The sequence below is a fragment of the Stegodyphus dumicola genome, chromosome 9 (genome assembly GCF_044657685.1).
Source record: "Stegodyphus dumicola isolate Sdum_Otavi_A_Nest chromosome 9, ASM4465768v1".
In the NCBI taxonomy this organism is placed as follows: domain Eukaryota; kingdom Metazoa; phylum Arthropoda; class Arachnida; order Araneae; family Eresidae; genus Stegodyphus; species Stegodyphus dumicola.
The window spans coordinates 75,486,965-75,505,487 of NC_140776.1; the positions used below are offsets into that span (position 1 = coordinate 75,486,965).

The 18,523-nt window shown below is 31.7% G+C and overlaps 1 protein-coding gene across 1 annotated transcript in view; it reads left to right on the forward strand.

The window, feature by feature from the left end:
* Positions 1–18,523, forward strand: part of Myo10A (unconventional myosin 10A) — a 388,389-nt gene that overhangs the window by 158,970 nt on the left and 210,896 nt on the right. The window contains exons 10-15 of the mRNA XM_035365884.2: positions 111–224; positions 6,691–6,852; positions 7,579–7,695; positions 16,307–16,365; positions 16,580–16,703; positions 17,673–17,900. Of these exons, the coding sequence (XP_035221775.1) occupies positions 111–224; positions 6,691–6,852; positions 7,579–7,695; positions 16,307–16,365; positions 16,580–16,703; positions 17,673–17,900 (804 nt within the window). The remainder of the gene's footprint in view (positions 1–110; positions 225–6,690; positions 6,853–7,578; positions 7,696–16,306; positions 16,366–16,579; positions 16,704–17,672; positions 17,901–18,523) is intronic.

Below are 18,523 nucleotides of genomic sequence, written 5' to 3' on the forward strand. Positions count from 1 at the left end.
ACTGACGAAAGAAAAAAAGAATAATTATTTTATTCTTGTTGAACTGAAGGTAAATTATAAGAAACACTGAAAATTTTAAACCTAAAAGCAATCTTTCTCTATTTTTCTAGGCTTCAGATGAAAGAAATTATCACGTATTCTACGAAATGTTAAGTGGTTTGGGGGATTCCGAAAAAGAAAAATATGGTTTACAGACTGCTGATAACTACTTTTATTTAAATCAGGTAAGGCTCATACTTTTATTATAATATGTTAAAATTTTTCTAAAATTCATTCTCAAGATCTTTATTGCCTTAGATTTACTTACCTTAGATTTCACTGCTTAATAACAAACTAAAAGTTGTTCCTAGCATATATTAATAATACTTTAAAAGTAACAGCTTCAGATTTCATTATGTATGGGCAGAAACGATTGAAAAAATGCATTGAAATAATTGAATAAATATTTTTCATTGTCACTAGGGCTCACCAGCGGCCGAACGGTAAAGTCGCTGAACACTGGTAGCTCGGTCCGACGTTCAAATCGCGAACGGGCTGGTTGCAGGGGCATTTTGTAACGTGTATACGAGCCACTTACCTTAGAAAGGCATCCCTCCTCTTAGGAAGAGAGCCCTCGAATACTTTACCATAATTAAATAAATAAATATTATAACTGAGCATCGTCAATTACAGTATAATCACAGAGGAAGCTATTTATTGAAAAGACACCTTTTAAGTATATCTCACACATGATGCACATGTTTAAGGCCCAGGAATTGTGGAGATCAATGCAGTAATATCAAGCTGTCTTGCTCCTGGAAACTCTGCAAAGCATTTTAAGACACTTGTTCATTAAATAAACCCAAAAGTATTATCCTACTGGAAATAAGTTAACTGTCAGATGCACATGTAAATAAGAGGAGGTTGTGCCTGACTAGTAGTCATTGGAGGTTAAGTTTGAAGATTTAAAGACAGCTATTTAGAGCTCAAAGGCCTGCAAAGAATATACTTAAGGTCTTAATATCTTTTCCGCCAACTTTTAACTGTTAATACTAGTGAGCTTCTATCTGTCGCTTCATGTTTAGTGAGGCACAGTCTAGCACGTTCTGCTATAAATGCACTGAAATGAACTGAAACTACATTTTGTCAGTTAATTTTCTTTTAGTTCCATTTCTGCTTATCTCGTTCTAGTTTAGAACCTGATTCTCGGTTTCAACATACATACATGAAATTTGCGGCTTAGAGTACAAATGAACAGAACACGAGAGGATCGCTTGCTTCCAAAATCAGTTTCTAATAACGTGAAACTATTTATACCATCAATACGTTTTTATTTTAATGGTGCGTTTTGTATTGTGAATTAATACATGCATATTCTCTTTTACAGTCTTCTGTTAGAGATTGTTCTCGTCCTCAGGAAGATCTCTCATTGATTGCTTTCTGCACTTTACAATACTCTTTTCATAAAATAAATACAAATATTCTCGGAAAACCATTTTATTAGGAAGTTACATCTGCCATTTATGAGATACTTGTATCAATCATGCGAGCATTTAATAACCTTTCTTTTGAAAATTAATTGGATAAGTAACAATAATTAGCTTTTTCTCTAAAGTGTATTCTGAAATGACTCCTTCTCGGCAAACTCTTTTCCCATCTTGTTTCAGCACTGTTTATGCCACTTTGACCTACGCATATTCGTTTGTTGATATGTCTTAATAATTAACTCATATGTTTAGTGTACATATGTAAAATTATCTCCTAAACTTAACTTTGCAATAATACTTAAAAGTTTTAAAAATTTGTGCAAAAATCTGTGAATCATTCAAGTGGGAAGACAGACTTCTTTTAGCATTTATACATAAATAACGCCCGGTGTATCATTTAAAATTATAAGAAAGTTCAATAGAATACTTTAAAGCATATGTTTTAAAGCATACGTAAACTATAAAAGAAAAAAAAAAACTTTTACATGCTCAAACATTTTGAAAGCGAAGAGCATGAATCAAATATACAGGTTTTAGTTATACATAAAAATGATTGAAAGATTGAATTACTTAACCTTTTATTAATTGAATTAGGCACAAAAATGCCATATATGCATTTGAGGAAAAAGAGATTTTATTTGGAGATAATTTTAGATAAGAGATCCTATGCTTAAAAATTGGGTTCTGTAAAGCTCTAAATATTGGAAATTCTGGTACATATATCATAGAATCTTGGAGATTAGCTAAGAATCCATACGTAACGCACGGCTTACAACACGAGTGCATGATATTAGCATTACTTTAAAATCTTGAGTGCTCATGAAATCTATGACGAGCGAAAATGACTGATTTGAATGACAGAGTAACTCATTTAGTACATTAGCCAGTGGGTAAGATACTGCATTTATTCCAGGTATTCTAAGTCAATAGGCTTAATATTATCAGTAGGCTTCCAAAATCGTTCATAAAGATCTATATGCGAGCTAAATAAATCTAATAATATTTCTCTGAAATATTAGACATAAAACAATGAGATAATAATTTTAAAAAATCAGCAGCAGCAAGCATGTGCAATTCATAACATTAATTTTACCTTATTTTCAATGTTTTTTCTTGGAACCTCATGATTGTCTTTTATAGGGCTATGAAAAAATAGAAAAATTTTCTTTTCGGATTGAACTGAATTTTGTGTGGTCAAACCCTAAAGAATCAAACATTTTTACTCCAGAAAGTGTTATAAAATGCTTTTATTATTCTTAAACAAATTTTCAACACTCAGATCAATGGGGGATTCTATTATGATGATGGTTTCTACAATGAATAATTGACAAAATCAATAGACCGATATATGAATTCGTGAATCAGTACTACATATCATGCATTCTCACAAAAGGTTTGTTATATACAGTATATTTACTTACATGTGTGATTAAAGACTATTGTAATAAATATATGTAGAGCCCTATTTAAATATTCATGCTTATATTGAGCCTGTGTATAAATGTGTCATAAAAATTATACTTCTGAAACATCAAAAGTAGGATTAAGAGCTTTAAAAAACAAACTATGGAATAATACATAAAAGATGAGTAAAATATTCTTCCCTACAGCTCCAGTGATTTCATTTTGATCTCATAATTATTTACTAAATGAATGCTTGAAATATTAAATATTCATGTTTTCAGTTTAAAAAATTTCTCTCGGTTGCTGTTTTAGCAGTCTCAAGTTACAGGCCTAGATTTAGTAATGTTAGGTATTGTCATACATGGTAGGTTATAGAAATGTATAATATTTTAGCAAATATTAGAGCAGTAAAATAAAATTTTTGAAGTACTTTAAACTGTTACATGAATATTTACTAAAAGACTATGTACTTCATTTCTTTTCCTCCGTAGCGTATTTTGTTATTTCAGACTAGAGAAGTTTAAACTAAGGAAACTGAGTATTTTAAACTAAGATTATACCATAACTATGGAAGTTTATATATTATTTTAATTAAAAAATAATTTTCTGTTGTAAAATGTTAAATGAAAACAGAAAAGAGCAAAAGCTTAGACTGAAAATACAAAATGTCCGAAAAGAATAATTTTATATTTAAACACAGTTATCTTTCACAAGATAAAATTTGTTAGTTTAAAAGATAAACATGATAAACCTGTTGGATTTAAACTAATATAATTAAGAAAATTATAGAAAACTAAATAAGGCAAACATGTGTAAACAATAAAACAGGCAATACTGCATATTTAATTATATGATGTTACAAATGAAAAAAGCTCATTAAAAGTATTTTATTTATAACTTGAAAGAGAAATAATTCTGCTCATGTTAATATTTAATAGCGTGCATCCCATAAGGATAATCTTCTAGTATTAACTAAATGTATATTTTATTTCCAATTAATTAAATACGATAAGGTTAAAGATGCTTTATGTTTAAAATGCAGTTTACTTCATCATAACAATTAAATAATAGAATAAAATTTAATTCAAATATCAGTAATTTATTTTTATTATTTAATTTTAGAATTCGTACAAATTATGCTATATTTCAAATGTGCTGGGGAAAAAAAGTTTCTTTAGAAATCAAGAACAAAGTTTGGTAATTGTATAATGGATGTGGACTTTAAAACATAAATGTTTCCAAAGAGATTAAATAATGTGATTCTAGTTCTACATTTACATTCCGCTTTCATATTTTAGAATAAAGATGAGAAAAAATAGATCAGATTGTGACAGGGATCTGAAATTTGTCATTTAGAACAGCATGAAATACAAATAACTCCATATGAATAAGAAATTCTGACATGCTTTCAGCAATGACTAAATTTAGTATAATGACATTATATCAAGGGCGGATAAGGTTATCGGAAATTAAGAAAAAATCCCGAGGCACCGGTGCTTTGTGACTGGTTTACTTTGCTTTGTGACCTGGTGCTTTGAAACATGAATCACTAACCGTGATTGCAGAACTCATTCAATAAAAAACGCTAAAGGGAAGAAAACACTAAACTCAAGGGAAGAAAAAGATTTAACAAAACTTTAAAAAATAGAAGGAGAAAATAATGGTAACCATATTAAAGTCAACGTCTGAACTCCGTCGTCATTAGCTCGTCGTATGTTCATAACTGTCGGATCTCCATTTCATAAATGCAAGGAATTTTCATGTCCCTCCATCCGGATGATTTCACAAAATGTTATAAAGATACTGGCACCTTTTCTGCAAGTAGACAACTGTTCGCCAAGATTAAGACCTTCACATGACTTTCCTGGCAGCCTTGATAAAGGTTAATTTCTTCATGACGCCGAACTTCATAAGTGTGCCGCACATTTGTGTCTTTATGCCAGGGCACCCTTGTGTCTAGATTGTGTCTTGGCGAGCAGCCGTCAATGCGGGAATATGTGCTGGCATTTTTGCGTCATGACAGGCGACAAGCAACGTGAAGAACTTTTTTTCAAGTTGCCGTTTAACCAATCTCATCCGCCCCTGTATTATACAATTTCCAAATTTTTGAACTCTCAGTGCAAGTATTATTAATTTTAATAATGAAACACATTTGTAAATGTCAGATAAATGTGTCTGAGCATCAGCGAAGCGTCTATAAGCGGAATACCAAATAAAGTGCGCTGGAGGTGGAAAGAAATAAAAGTCAATGTCTATGAAAATCACGAAACACGTTTGCTCTGTTAAAAGCTTGTTACAAGTTGAAAGATCTGTGGAATAACATTATAAATGCCATACGTGATAAATATCCTTATCAGCACTTAACACATTGGGAAGAAATATACGCTGTAATGTGGATTTGCCTGTTGCCAAACATAGCGGCATTTCTGTAAATGGATATTTTTTTGTTTACATGTGTTGTAATTTATGCATTATTAGTGTACACATTATTACACGAGTTATTAGTGTACACATTATTGCACGAGTTATTAGTGTGCATATTATTGCACGAGTTATTAGTGTACATATTACTGCACAAGTTATTAGTGTACACATTTAAAAAATCTGGTGAAATAAGTGTGCCAACTTTTTGGATTAGAATTCAGAAGGATCACTCTCCGTTAAAGCAGAAAATAATAGTATGTGCAGATACTTAAATACTTTATTTTTGCGTTCTTTTAGATCGGACTCGAATATCTTCTATGCAGTGAAGCCAAGTATTAATAATATGTTTAATTTATAGTTCTGAGGCAACCTAACAGGTTTCAAAATAAGAACGCCAATCATATTCAACAACAGAGAGGCGAAGGAAAACTATAAGTGCATAGAAGAAATGTTGATAGTTTTGATTTCGATACGAAGGGGAATATATGCCAAAATCTCAGCCTCTTCACTTGGCCACTTCACTTCAAACTGCCAGTGATGCGTATTATTGTGATATTTTAAGAGAAACTGCAAATGACCATTTGTAGCAAAAGACGTCATTTCAGCAAAGGTGAGAAAGGTTGCTTTGCTACGTTAAGTTCACTGAACCGTAGTGTACAGAAGAAACAAGTTTTGGAGCCCTACGCATACCCTATTAATGCCCTCATGCCCTACGCATCAGACCTGGCAATAAAAATTCAGCCCCCCTCTTTTTTTTAAATAAATTTCGAAGGTGAAAACCAAAGTGATAAGGCTATAAGCATGGATATTTAAACCGAAATGTACAAGGCGCTAAACGAATTTCAATTTAAAAAAACTCATTAAAATTTTATAAGTTTTCCAATGCAAGTGTGGAATCAGGTGCATAAAAGCAGGTAACTAAGTTGATAGGAATAAAGATCATATCCAGAGTAGGTTACAAAATTTTATAGATCTTATTCGTTTTCATGTTGCTCGTTGTAATGTAATGTAATGGTATTACACAAGCAATAGAAAAGTGAAATTAATTTTGTATTTTTGATATAAGCATTTTCTGAAACGTTAAATTTACTATAGGATTTTAATTTTCTCAAGTAAGAATAAATTTGTTTGAATAATTTTATATGTGTGTCATAAATGAAGCATTTCCCCTTTCATACTCAAATATTATAAAGATAAATTATTTCTCATAACAAAGATCTGTTGTGGGATAAAGTAGTAACTCATGACATAAAATAAGAACTTAATAAAAAAACTGCATAAGAATATTTTTATTGAAAAATGTGATCTAACAGTGGATCACGAGATTATCCCTTATCCCTGTTTTACATATATTTTATAATGTCTTTGAACTTATACAGAAGCATTTTATTTTTAGGGTGGTTGCTTCAAGATCAAATCAAAAGACGATGCAGAGGATTTCAGGGCATTATTGGCAGCTATGCAAGTGCTGAGTTTCACTTCTGAAGAACAAGACACGATTTTTAGGATATTAGCTTCAGTTCTTCATCTAGGAAATATTTACTTTCACAGGAAACAGGTAAGAACTTTACCTTTTAAATTCATGTTCTGCTACTAAAATAGATATGTTTTAAGCATTTATGTCGAAGATGTAATTTTTTAAGCCCTAATGTATTTAATCGGGTTTTTAAATAAATTTATTTGTTATATAATAATCTTTGCAAAGTGAAGAAATATGAATATGTAAATTCTTTCTGCGTTTTCATTAACTTGCTGATACTTTAGTGTACTTATTTTTCACATCCGGCATTACTATGAATTTATTTGAAAAAAAGGGAGAGGAAAAAATAATATTTCTAGCAAACTTCCATGCTTTTGTTTTGCTTTTCTGGATGTAAAGAATTTATAATAGATGGTGTTTTTGACTTTTCTCGTGTTTTGTGTGGAGTAAAGTAATGTTTAATACATTTATATAATAAATTTCATTGCATAAACTGCTCACGGTAATTATTAATCAATTACCTAATTAGGGTTGTTAGCCATTCTTCATTAATTGCAGTGTAAATATATACGTGTGTTTTAAAATTCACCCTTTGAAATTTTGCAAAACATGTACCATCTGTATTTGTTCCATTCTTACATCTAATTGCTATTTAAAAGTTGTGCAAAGTAAAATGTCTTATACGATTAAACATGTTTTGTGCAAAACTTCTGCAAAAAACAAATTATGACTTTTGATAATTGACTGTTTGAGTTCAGAACTAAGCAGACAATGAAATATGCATATAATATATTTTTATTTCAGCTCAAACATGGTCAAGAGGGTGTAGAAATCGGAAGTGACGCTGAAATACGTTGGGCTTCTCATCTCCTTCAGTTATCCCTGGACGGAATTTTACGAGCCATGACTACAAAAACTACGGTTAGTATCAAAAGTCAAGCATGATGGGAAATCTTTCAAAATTTAAAAATGTTATAATAGAGTTAAATTCTTGTTAAGAACATGCAGGTCCAACTCATCCTACCATTGCAATAACAAGCACTTGATGGGTAGAATGAATCTGACCGCATATGTGAGGGATTCTTCTTAGAACTGTTATACTAAGCTGATCCCAAAAGTAAGTATCGTTTGCGCATATCTCCACATCGGACAGGATGCGCATACATCGCACATCGCTGAACTCGACAACGAATTAGCCTAGTCATTTTGTTTGCTTAAGTTAAAGTTTGAAGTCCTTATTTGTTGGTAATCATGTGCAAAACAATCCATCAGTCCGCCAGCTGTAAAATAAGAGGCTTTATCAAGATTTTGAATGCGAGAAATTTATCGTCGGAGAAGCGAAACTTTCGCACAGAACGGTATGAGGGAAGGTATGGTGCGAAAGTTTGTTAGGATGCTTAACGAAAAAAGGGAAAATGTCCACGACGAGGAGCGCTGTGGCGTCGTTGATCACCTAAGAACTGATGCGCTGCATCGACGAAAAAGTTCGTTCCAACAGGTGATTCAAGATTTCTGATTTGTCAATGCATTTTCAAAACAATCATGATTTTTATTGCCCTAAATTGTGACCGAACGTTTGCACTAAAAAAAAAAAAAAAAAAAAAAAAAAAACTGAGTTCGCGATGGGTGCCGAAAAAAACTAATGCACACTTGAAAGCGGAAACGCATGGGAGCAGCCTTGGAGTTTTCGCAGCGTTATACGGCAGAAGGAAATAATTTTTTGAAAAGGATTGTCACAGGCGATGAAACATAGATTCATTACGAGTCACCTGAAACGAAACTACAGTCAGTGGAATGGCGGCATGCTGGTTCCTCGAATCCCAAGAAAGCAAAGGCACATCTTTCTTCAAGAAAACTGTGTTTTGGGACCGTCAAGGAATTTCGTCAGTGGACTTTATGGAATGAGGCAGAACAATCAACGCTACAGCTTACTGTGAGACACTGAAGAAGTTACTGTGAGCTATACGGAACAAAAGGCATGGAATACTGAGACATCTCGTTTTGCGTTCGTGCATGACACCGCACGCGTAACGATGACGTTGCTTCATTCATTTCGATGGGAAAATTTATGTCATTTCCCTATAATGTACGGACCTAGTTCCATTTTTTTTTTTCTCATCTCAAGCCAGCACTTTGTAAGTCATGATGAGATCAAGGTAATCGTCTGAAACTGTTTCAGGTCTCAGGCGGCCGCCTTCTACAATTAGTGCCAAGATATGACCATGCTTAATTCGTAAGGTGAATGTGTCGAAAAGCAATTTAAGGTGTATAGATTTTTCTGTAATATAATACAAATGGAAAGAAATTGCTAATCTTTTTTAATACCCAAGCGTTACTTACTTTTTGGATTAGTCTGTAGACGAGCAATCTCTTTAGACATACCGCTTTTACTTAAATTTATTTCATTAAATTCAGGTTTACAGGTTTCAACTTGGCTACAAAGGAAAAATTCATCATTTCTTTCATTCCTTGCTATCTTGAAAGCTAGTGATTAGTGCATATGATGCTAGACATACCAGATATCCTCCGTACAGAACAGAACGCCTTTGGCCTTTGCCTTGGAGTTAACCGTGCGAGGATGGTTGGCCAGCTCAGCGGATGTATTCTATATCTTTTACAAGCTATCTTAGAACATTAAATGAATATTACATGAATAATAGAACATGACAAAACATGACATATATTATACGTATATATGAACATATACTATACGTACGGTTAGATTACTTAGATATGAATAACCAGTTAAGATCTAAACTAGGTATGTACAAAGAATACGCTTTTACAGTTTTGAATAACAGTACATGGTGCAGATCGAAAGAGCAAAATATATAGAAAGATATATAATTATGTAAATTTTTAACGCAATAACCTATTTTCTGGGATGGTGCGTTTCAATTAAGGTTAATTACACTCTCAAGAATATTAATGAATCAGCAATATTTATTTTGCTTACAATCATTTTAATGACAAACATTTCTTTACAATAGTAATTAATGCTTTTGATATTAAGTATTTTCTCTCTTGCATGCATCTATTTAGGAATCTCTGGTGCCCTGTACTTTGATTGTTGTAAATGTAGTAATTTGTAGAAAGTCGGTCAAATTCGCGAATGTTTGAAAGATTACAAGTTAACTCTTCCACTAAAAATGTAAATAAAAATATATTTCGAACTTTGTATTATATGGATATATATGTTTCATGTTTCTTGTATCTTCTGGCAGAAATTCTTGAAGTTTTAATAGCACTTTCTCAAGCTTTGCATTTTGAATATCTGTTTTCATTTGTAACTTATTTTTTCGTTAATCCTACATATTCTTCGTTTCATTGGTGCTAAAAACTGGGTTAGTCTTCCCTGTGTCAATGGATCATGTAATTATTTCAGTAATGAATTTAGAAAAAAGATATTTATCAAATTTCTCGCAAAAGATTTAAAAGTTGCTCTGACTGAATAAGTGGAGATTTTTTTTTTTTTTATGATTGTATTCTTAAGATTTTACAACATTTTGAGTCATCTGGGATATTTTATATCTCCGATATTAATTCGACTGTAATTTTTTTTTCTCCGCGAAGGAAACGTGAAATCAATTAAAGAATAAGGGTTTCATGTGGTGATATTTGATTCTCTGATTATGGCAAAGCACATTAGCCTAAGACATAAGATCTGCCTAAGACAAAGGATGGTCTTATGGAAGTTTTTCTTCAAGAAAATGGCTCATATTCACGTTACACATGTCAAAAAACAATGGAAATGCCTGGCCATTCATCGTAACTTGAACCCGATTCAAACTACTAATGGGAAGCAGTTATACTTGTGTGGACTACGTGACAATATTACCACTTTATGACGAATATTGGTTTTCTAAAACAAAATAATTCATAAATGATTTTCAAAATAATATTCCGTAGTTTCTTCTCCTTGATGCTGAATTTTTACATGCCTGTTTGTGCAAGGAAAAGTGCGCAACAAATCTCCAGAAGAAAGAAAAAATCAAAAGGAAAAGTGGTTCCGAATTTGCATTATGTTTATTCAAGTACAATAATAATGACTTCAATTAATCAATTTCCCAGCTACTTTATTTATCAAAAGTAAATGCTATCAGAATTATTCTTGCGAAAGAATGGAGGTAGGAATTTCTGTGTGGTGAGCGATAGTTTTGTAGATAATGCTAATGTTTTGTCAATACCCACAGTATTAAACTGCTTAAAATTGCATGCAACTCAAGCGTCATGATATAGAAAATAAAAGTGATAACTTTTTAACGAGCTTGAATTAAAGTAATAAATCAGTGTGGTGGAATCATATGACTGAATTTTCTTTAACAGACGATTTCTACTGTATTCCGCACAATTTAACCGTCTGTCAATGAGAAAAGTTATTCCCAATTTTAAGAAACTACAAGAGTTACAAAAACATTTTTCATTTGGGTGTCAAAAGCGAAATCAATAATAGAGAATTAAAAAAAATAAAAAAGGAGTTTTTTTTTAAGAAAACAAAATATGAGTAATGTACAGGAATGGATGTCAAAAGGGCGAAAATCACAAGAGTAAAAAAAACAGGCTTGCGAAATCAAGACTCGTTTTCGCATGTAACAGATTTTAGCTGGCATGAAACTTGTTCAGGCAGTTGTACGTTAATCTTTTAACCTTTATTTTCGACTGCTGTCTTATAATATAACTCAGAGTGAAAATATATGATAAACCGTATACAAAGAATCCTGAAGTTGGACTTGCATACAGTTATATAGTGAACTTATTATCTGTGTCATATAATTTGCCTACAGTTATATAATACTAAATTTGCAAGACAAAGAACTTAAAAAATTATGGCTTGCATGCAGTTATATATAGAATAAGTATTTAAATAAAAGTAAAGATTAGTGAATTTTCATTTCCTCTGTTTTCTTCTTTAATGCTAATGAAAATTACTTCTGTTATTATACATATTTCATTGCATAGAAGTTTCTTTTAATTTTATTTTTCTTTAAGGCGGATTTCCTTTCTTGAATTAAAAAAGCTGGAGTTGTTTTTGATGTAAATAAAATTTCGTTAGAGGCGAAGTGCCATTTTATAAAACCAAGATTTAAGAATAATTATAAAGCAATTAAATTTGTAAAGCAAAATTTATTGAAGAAGCATGATTTAAATTCAGAGGTTCTTTTTCTTTCAAAAGAAGCTATTTCAGAGCAAAATTTAAACAGTTCCAGCTTAATTACTTATCCTTTTTTAATTTCCTTCCATTCTCACTTCAGAGCCCTTAAGATACATTTGACGAGATTTGATGTGGAAGATAAAAACGTTCAATTTAAATTTAATAAAAATAAGTATCTATAAAATGAAGCTATAACTGAAGATTTGGGAATATTAAATAATTAGTGTTTTAAATAAAAAAATGAGAAAAATGATCTAAGCAGGAATAAAAAATCTTAAACATATCATTTTTTTCATTTAGTGCTTTTAACTGTTTAAGAATGTTTTCAGTTATTAATGAGCTGAATCATAACTCTTTGATTGCAGTTTTCTGAAAAACGAGCTAGTTGCACTTACTTTCACTTCGTTTTGATTTTTAATAGGCAGTACGTGTGCACAAAATTTCTAAGCATAATCGGGATAAAAAAGCAGATCTGTGTCTGTTCCAAATAATGTATTTTGAGGACAATATGCATATTTTAACAAGTTCGAAAATAAAAAATAGAGGTAAAGCAATATTATCGTAAACTATCAAGAAGTTATTATAAATAAATCTTATCTCAAGTTAAATTTTGGTTTAAAAATTATTTATCTAAATTTAAAATGTAGGATATGGAAGAATATTTAGGGATGAAATTGCGTAAATTTTGTAAGAGTTGACTTGCATGTAAGATTTACAATGAAAGTAAACAAAATTTAATATAATAATAATTTATCAAATATAAAGCCGTTTTCTCTTTGCCATATATGAAACACAGTATACTGTATTTGTCAAGAGTTTGCATTGAATCATTGAAAACCGTTACTGGATTTTCTCGATTTGCGAATGAAAACCGTCCATTTGTTGTGTCATTTTTAATCGTGTTGGACTGAACAGCGAGATCAGGTCTACGAAATTTATCGTGGCCAAAAAGACACGGTGCGCCCATCGTTGGTTTAGACATCTAGTACCTTATAGATGAAAATACGTGTTTGCTCACTTCCATCCTAATTTTGAAGCAGAATCCATCGAGTGGACAGGTCCCTCTTTTCTATCAACAGCCCTTCGAAAGGGTTTTCGCTTCAGTCGTCTTTTAAGTACGTCCAAGCAAGAAGGTAATATGCACTTAAACTAGCATGCCTACCTACTAGGATTTAAAGGCTACGACAACTGCCCTCATCTCCCAACATGCCAACAGAGCTGCTCCTTCCATTTATCACCATGACTGGTGATTACAGACTATTGATTATGGTACCCATTAATGTATTCCTGGTTGATAAAATTGCAGTATCATAAAGAACAAAAGTTATAAAATCGTGTTTATTTTATAAATATGTTATAATATAAAGATGAAAACTTGCCGAGATCAGTGTTACGTGGTAACCAGCAGAGGCCAAATAAAAAGCTATTGCAAGTTCAAACACAGAATAGAATAAATCCTGACAACTTCGGAAACTTTAATACGTAAAATTTAATTCCTGACTAGAGTTCATATGTTGCAGCCACCAGTGAATGCCAGACTCTGTGCAATCAAAAATTAGATGTGTGATATAGGCAATAAATCATGGAAAGCCCAGCCAGTTCAGAAGGATAGGTGCTGTTTACACAGGAAATGCTGGACGTTTTGTGTGACGTACGATCTCGTATTTATACTGGAAGGTGGCTGTACAGAAGTCCTGAAGTATTGTATAGCCAAAGGCTGTAACATATCTGCCATTTAAATCTGAGTGGTCAGAATAGCAAATATGCGAGCTAGATATAAGAGAGAAATTTTTCCAATGGCATCTTTTACCATGGATCTTAGCCATAATAACTACCCATATGCAAGATAACGTGATTCGGTCCCCATCATGATGTTCACATAAAACATGAGTCTTTGTACTATTGGGGCAGAAGCTTGTATGGAACCTTTCAAGGTAGGCGAAACAATTTTCACCATACAAATAATGCATAATGTTAGAGATGATTTCAAATATACCTGAAGTGTTCTTCTGAGCCACACACCCTAATTGCTGAACTGGTCGTAATGGGACTGTGTAATCCGTAATTGTCGTGCTTGCAATAAGTCTGCCTTCTCTGGCATGGTGATCATGCATATGCTGAGGCCACACTTTCTGGATTCATCAGTTTCATTTTCATACGACAGTTTCGCGTTACCTGCGGAGAATAAGTTACAATTTCTCCGCGATTATGTTAGGACTTGTGATGATTTGGATGTCAGACATGCTAGACCTTTTACTAAAAAATATTAAAAAAAAAAAAAAAAAAAAAAAAAAAAAAAAAAAAAAACAGAGAAAGAAGAGGGGAACGCAGTTTATCTATGGAAAATTCCATTTGCCTCTTTTGATTCTAGGTGGCATTATATTTTGTTCAGATTTTTCTTCGTTCTTTTTATGAACAAAAAAATCTCTTATTCTGTGAGGAAAAAAAAGGCCGTGTTTGCATGTTCGTTGTTTGTTTAGAACTTTGATGAAATAATGTTTTCTTCGTCTCTAAATCTAACGTGATATCGAAAAGTTATCAGCCATAATCTGGGTATTCTCTTTTTTACAAATTTTGTTTTTGTGAGATGTGTATAATGTGAATAATGATTTATTTTACTTTTTTATTTGTTTTGCCTGGTGGAGAGAAAGAGAGAGACGCATTAATAGAAACGAGTTATCACTCCGATGGCAGTACTTGGTGCTGCTGCCTTTCGACCGAGTTTGATTTCATGGCATCATTTCTACGTAGTAAATTTATTGTTGAAAAAAGCTCGTCAGGATTTGTTGACGCCTATGTTTGCTGGTAGGTGGAACTAGAGAAGGTTGGAAAGTTGATTTATTGCTTTGTTGTGATGGAGGTTCTAACTGAGGACTTTTTTCTACGAAACATGATAATCCAAAGAACCTAGTCAAAATCGCCCTTCAGCCTCGAGCACTTTAAAGCTATGCGATGAGAGAACATTTTCAGATATCAGAAATATGGCTGCAGTGCACATGTTGTTGCATATCCAAAACAAAACTTTTTTGTTTATAAGTCATGAAGACTTTGAGGGGGGAATGAAGCTTACCCTCGAGCAAAGAATGTGTGCTCCAAGTTTCTCATACAAGTGTTTTAAATACTTTCGACGCAGTATTTTCACTTACTGAAGAACAGAAAAATATTAAACGTGCAGACATAATGATATTAAGCAAGAGCAAAATATAGTACTAAAGGGAAGAATGACTAGAATAAAATTCGGAAGTATCTTTTACAAAATCATAAATTATTATTGCAGTATGAGTGGCTTCCCCCTATCACTGTGCATTAAACTTCAGTGTATGAAAATACATACAGTTTCATAATAAGTGATGAAGCAGAAAGTCGGTATGAAATTGTTCTTCTTTCTTTTTATTCATAATGAATGTATAAAATTTTAGAAGAGAAAGCATAAAAAAAATTATAATTTTGAAAAAGTAGATTTAGTCATTTCTTTTCTGTTTGCAAACATTCTTTCTAGTGTTATGTATCTCCCACCAAGTTCTTTGTCAAAGTTAATGTTTGACTGATCTTTAATCCCTCATTTTTTTTTCTGAATATCTGAAAATGTCTTCAAAATGACGTCTTTAGAACAAAGCTCCACTTTGGGAAACAAACTAGCTTGCAGGTACCAAATATATAAAGAATTTAAATAAGAATAGTTGTAAAGATCTTTGAAGTCGACATATTAATGATAAATGCTATGTGCTAGGGAAAAAACTATAGTTTTTCTCAGTTTGATCACTGAAGCCTAAACAGCAGATATCTCTACTATTAAAAAAAAAAAAAAAAAAGAATAAATAACAAATCCTATTTCACTTTTTGTGCAAGTAGACAGTAAAAACACATAAATAAATAAAATTATCCAAGTAAAGAAAGTTAGTCAAAATTGCCATTAATTATCATTTTGTAATTTTACTGATATTCAGAAATAAGCTCTATAACTTTACACATGCATTTTTCATAACATCATCTTCCATAAGAATTAAACGAGGTCTAAAAAGGACATTGCACTATAGATGTAAGGGAAATTTCTCATAGCCATAAATTTTAGCTGAAGTAGTTGCAGTGTTTTATTTTAATTAAATTTTCAGGTATTTTAGAAAGTATCATTAGACTTTACCTTGAATAATCAGGATACTATCGTATTAAGCTTTATTACGTATGTAAACTTTTTATGCATGCCAGTATGTTTTCCTTTCCTTAAAATCCTACATTATGAGTTTATTTAATGAATGTTTTTGGTAAGCCGTTTTTATTTAAGCTCTAAAGACATTTGTTAAAATTTAATAATTTAATTCGTTAAAATAAATTTTGACAAATGTAAGAACACCTAATATCTGCTATTTTTTAACTTTTCAGGAGGCGAGGAACGAACGAGTGGTCACACCTTTGAATATCGATCAAGCTTTGGATGCCAGGTGAGGAAGTAGTTCCATTGTTAATTTCAGTAATGAATGAAAGAGTGAGCTTCGGCTAAGAAGTGATTGAAATTTAATTTCCATCTTGAGCAGAGTAATAAATTATTCTGCACATTACTGAAATGTCTGTCCTTGCAAATTCCATATATTTCTTATGCATTATATGAAAATGGACTTAACTTCAATTCTTATACGTAATTTTTAATATTTTCAGGGATGCCATTGCGAAAGCTTTATATTCAAGCTTATTTTCTTGGCTTGTGCAACGTGTTAATAACATAGTTTTCAAAGGCCCCAGAAAAACTTCGATAGCCATTTTAGATATCTTCGGATTTGAAGTAAGATTTTTGTCGTTGTTAATCATACTATTTTTTAAAAATATTTGTATACTTACAGTAAAAGCTGAGAAAAGTCAATAACTGAAAAAACTCAATCGGATTTGACATTAATTTCAATCAAAGCAGTTCAGTACATTTTTAATAAAAAGCAGAACGTATGTCTTTTTTAGGAACAAATAATTTCGAAAAGGCTTATGAATTAATTTAATCTTGTATTATACAGAAGGCAAAGTTATATAGGCCAAAATTTAAATTTTCCTGATATTAATATTCGATTGCCATGCAGATTTTGTCTGTTTAAACAAGGCAGATGTTCAAATAAAAATTTGTAAATTTAGAAATTGATATTTTCAAACAATCCATTCAAATGTTATCGTTCTGCATACGTTTGGGACTTTTGTTCGGCAAGGAGATCAATAAAAAATAAGATAAAAACTCAGCTTTAGGGAGGGAGTAAGCCGTATTAACAACTAACAGTTCTAATAAGCGTTTAACTAAGGCGTTATTTTAAACTTGTATTACATTTAGGTTAGTTAACTTATGTATTATTATAGTTACAACTGTTTAATATATTTTATGCCATTAACAGAGTACGAAATATCGTTGGTGTTGTAGAAATAACAAGATATATCAGCGTTTAGTAAATCGTAGGAAAGTAATTTTTTTAAACAAAATTGCAGAACATTTCAGTTGTTTGTCAAGAGACCAAAATTGATGACTTGTTATTTTGTCGCAAGATGTCAACAGGATAAAACTAACGAACTGTTATTTATTCGCAAGCCGTACTAAGGTTTTGACCTGTCTAGGCTACAGATAACATTTTAAAATACGTATTTGGATGACTATAATTTTTATAGTTGCCAAATTTCAATTAACTCTTGTTGCTAAAATATTTATTTAACTTTCTCTGTTGTTTGCGATTCCTATAATCTTGAGACCATGATTCCTATTTTTGTTTCCTTTTTTCAGGACTTCAAAGAAAACAGTTTCGAACAGCTCTGCATTAACTACGCGAATGAAACTCTGCAGTACTATTTCAATAAACACGTGTTTAAATTAGAGCAGCAAGAGTATGCGAAAGAACGAATCGAATGGCAGCCAATTAACTACCAGGATAATCAACCCGTGCTCAATCTGATTGCTAAGAAGCCAGTGGGTATATTGCCACTTCTAGACGATGAGAGCAATTTTCCAAAGGTAATCATGACAATTTTTCTTGAATTTGGAATGCCTATGGAGTTTTACGGACATCAATAGGAAATTACTTATTAAATTTTTATGCTGAAGTGTATGCAATTATGTGCTCTATTAAAAAAACAGAAACTCTCTTGTTGTACATATCAACAAACTATTTAATTATTAACTAAATATATTTTGAAAATATATAATAACATATTTAGTTATTTAAAAAAGTAATTTCATGTTATTTTAGCAATATTTCTTCGGGTGCAGATAACCACCCGCTTAAGATTTAAAGTAATAAACCAGTTGCGAAGTCATTTAATTATACCGATGCAGGAATGTGAAAAATGTGCAGTGTTGTCCCCGAGATTCTAACTCAGATCTCTTAAACACGCGCCGAGCGAGCTTTCCAATTACATCACGAAGGCATGTGGAAAGGATTGAGGAAACACCTTATACAGAGATTAAAAAGTGAAAAAAATCAACTTCAAATATATTTACTTAAATTTACAATCAATATTTCCTACATTCTCATACTGTTTCTTGTATAATATATTTCTTATGCCCTTGATTTTATTTAAAATTACATAGTTTTTTCTGCAATGAAATATGATTAATCCGAATTTGCTTCAATAAAA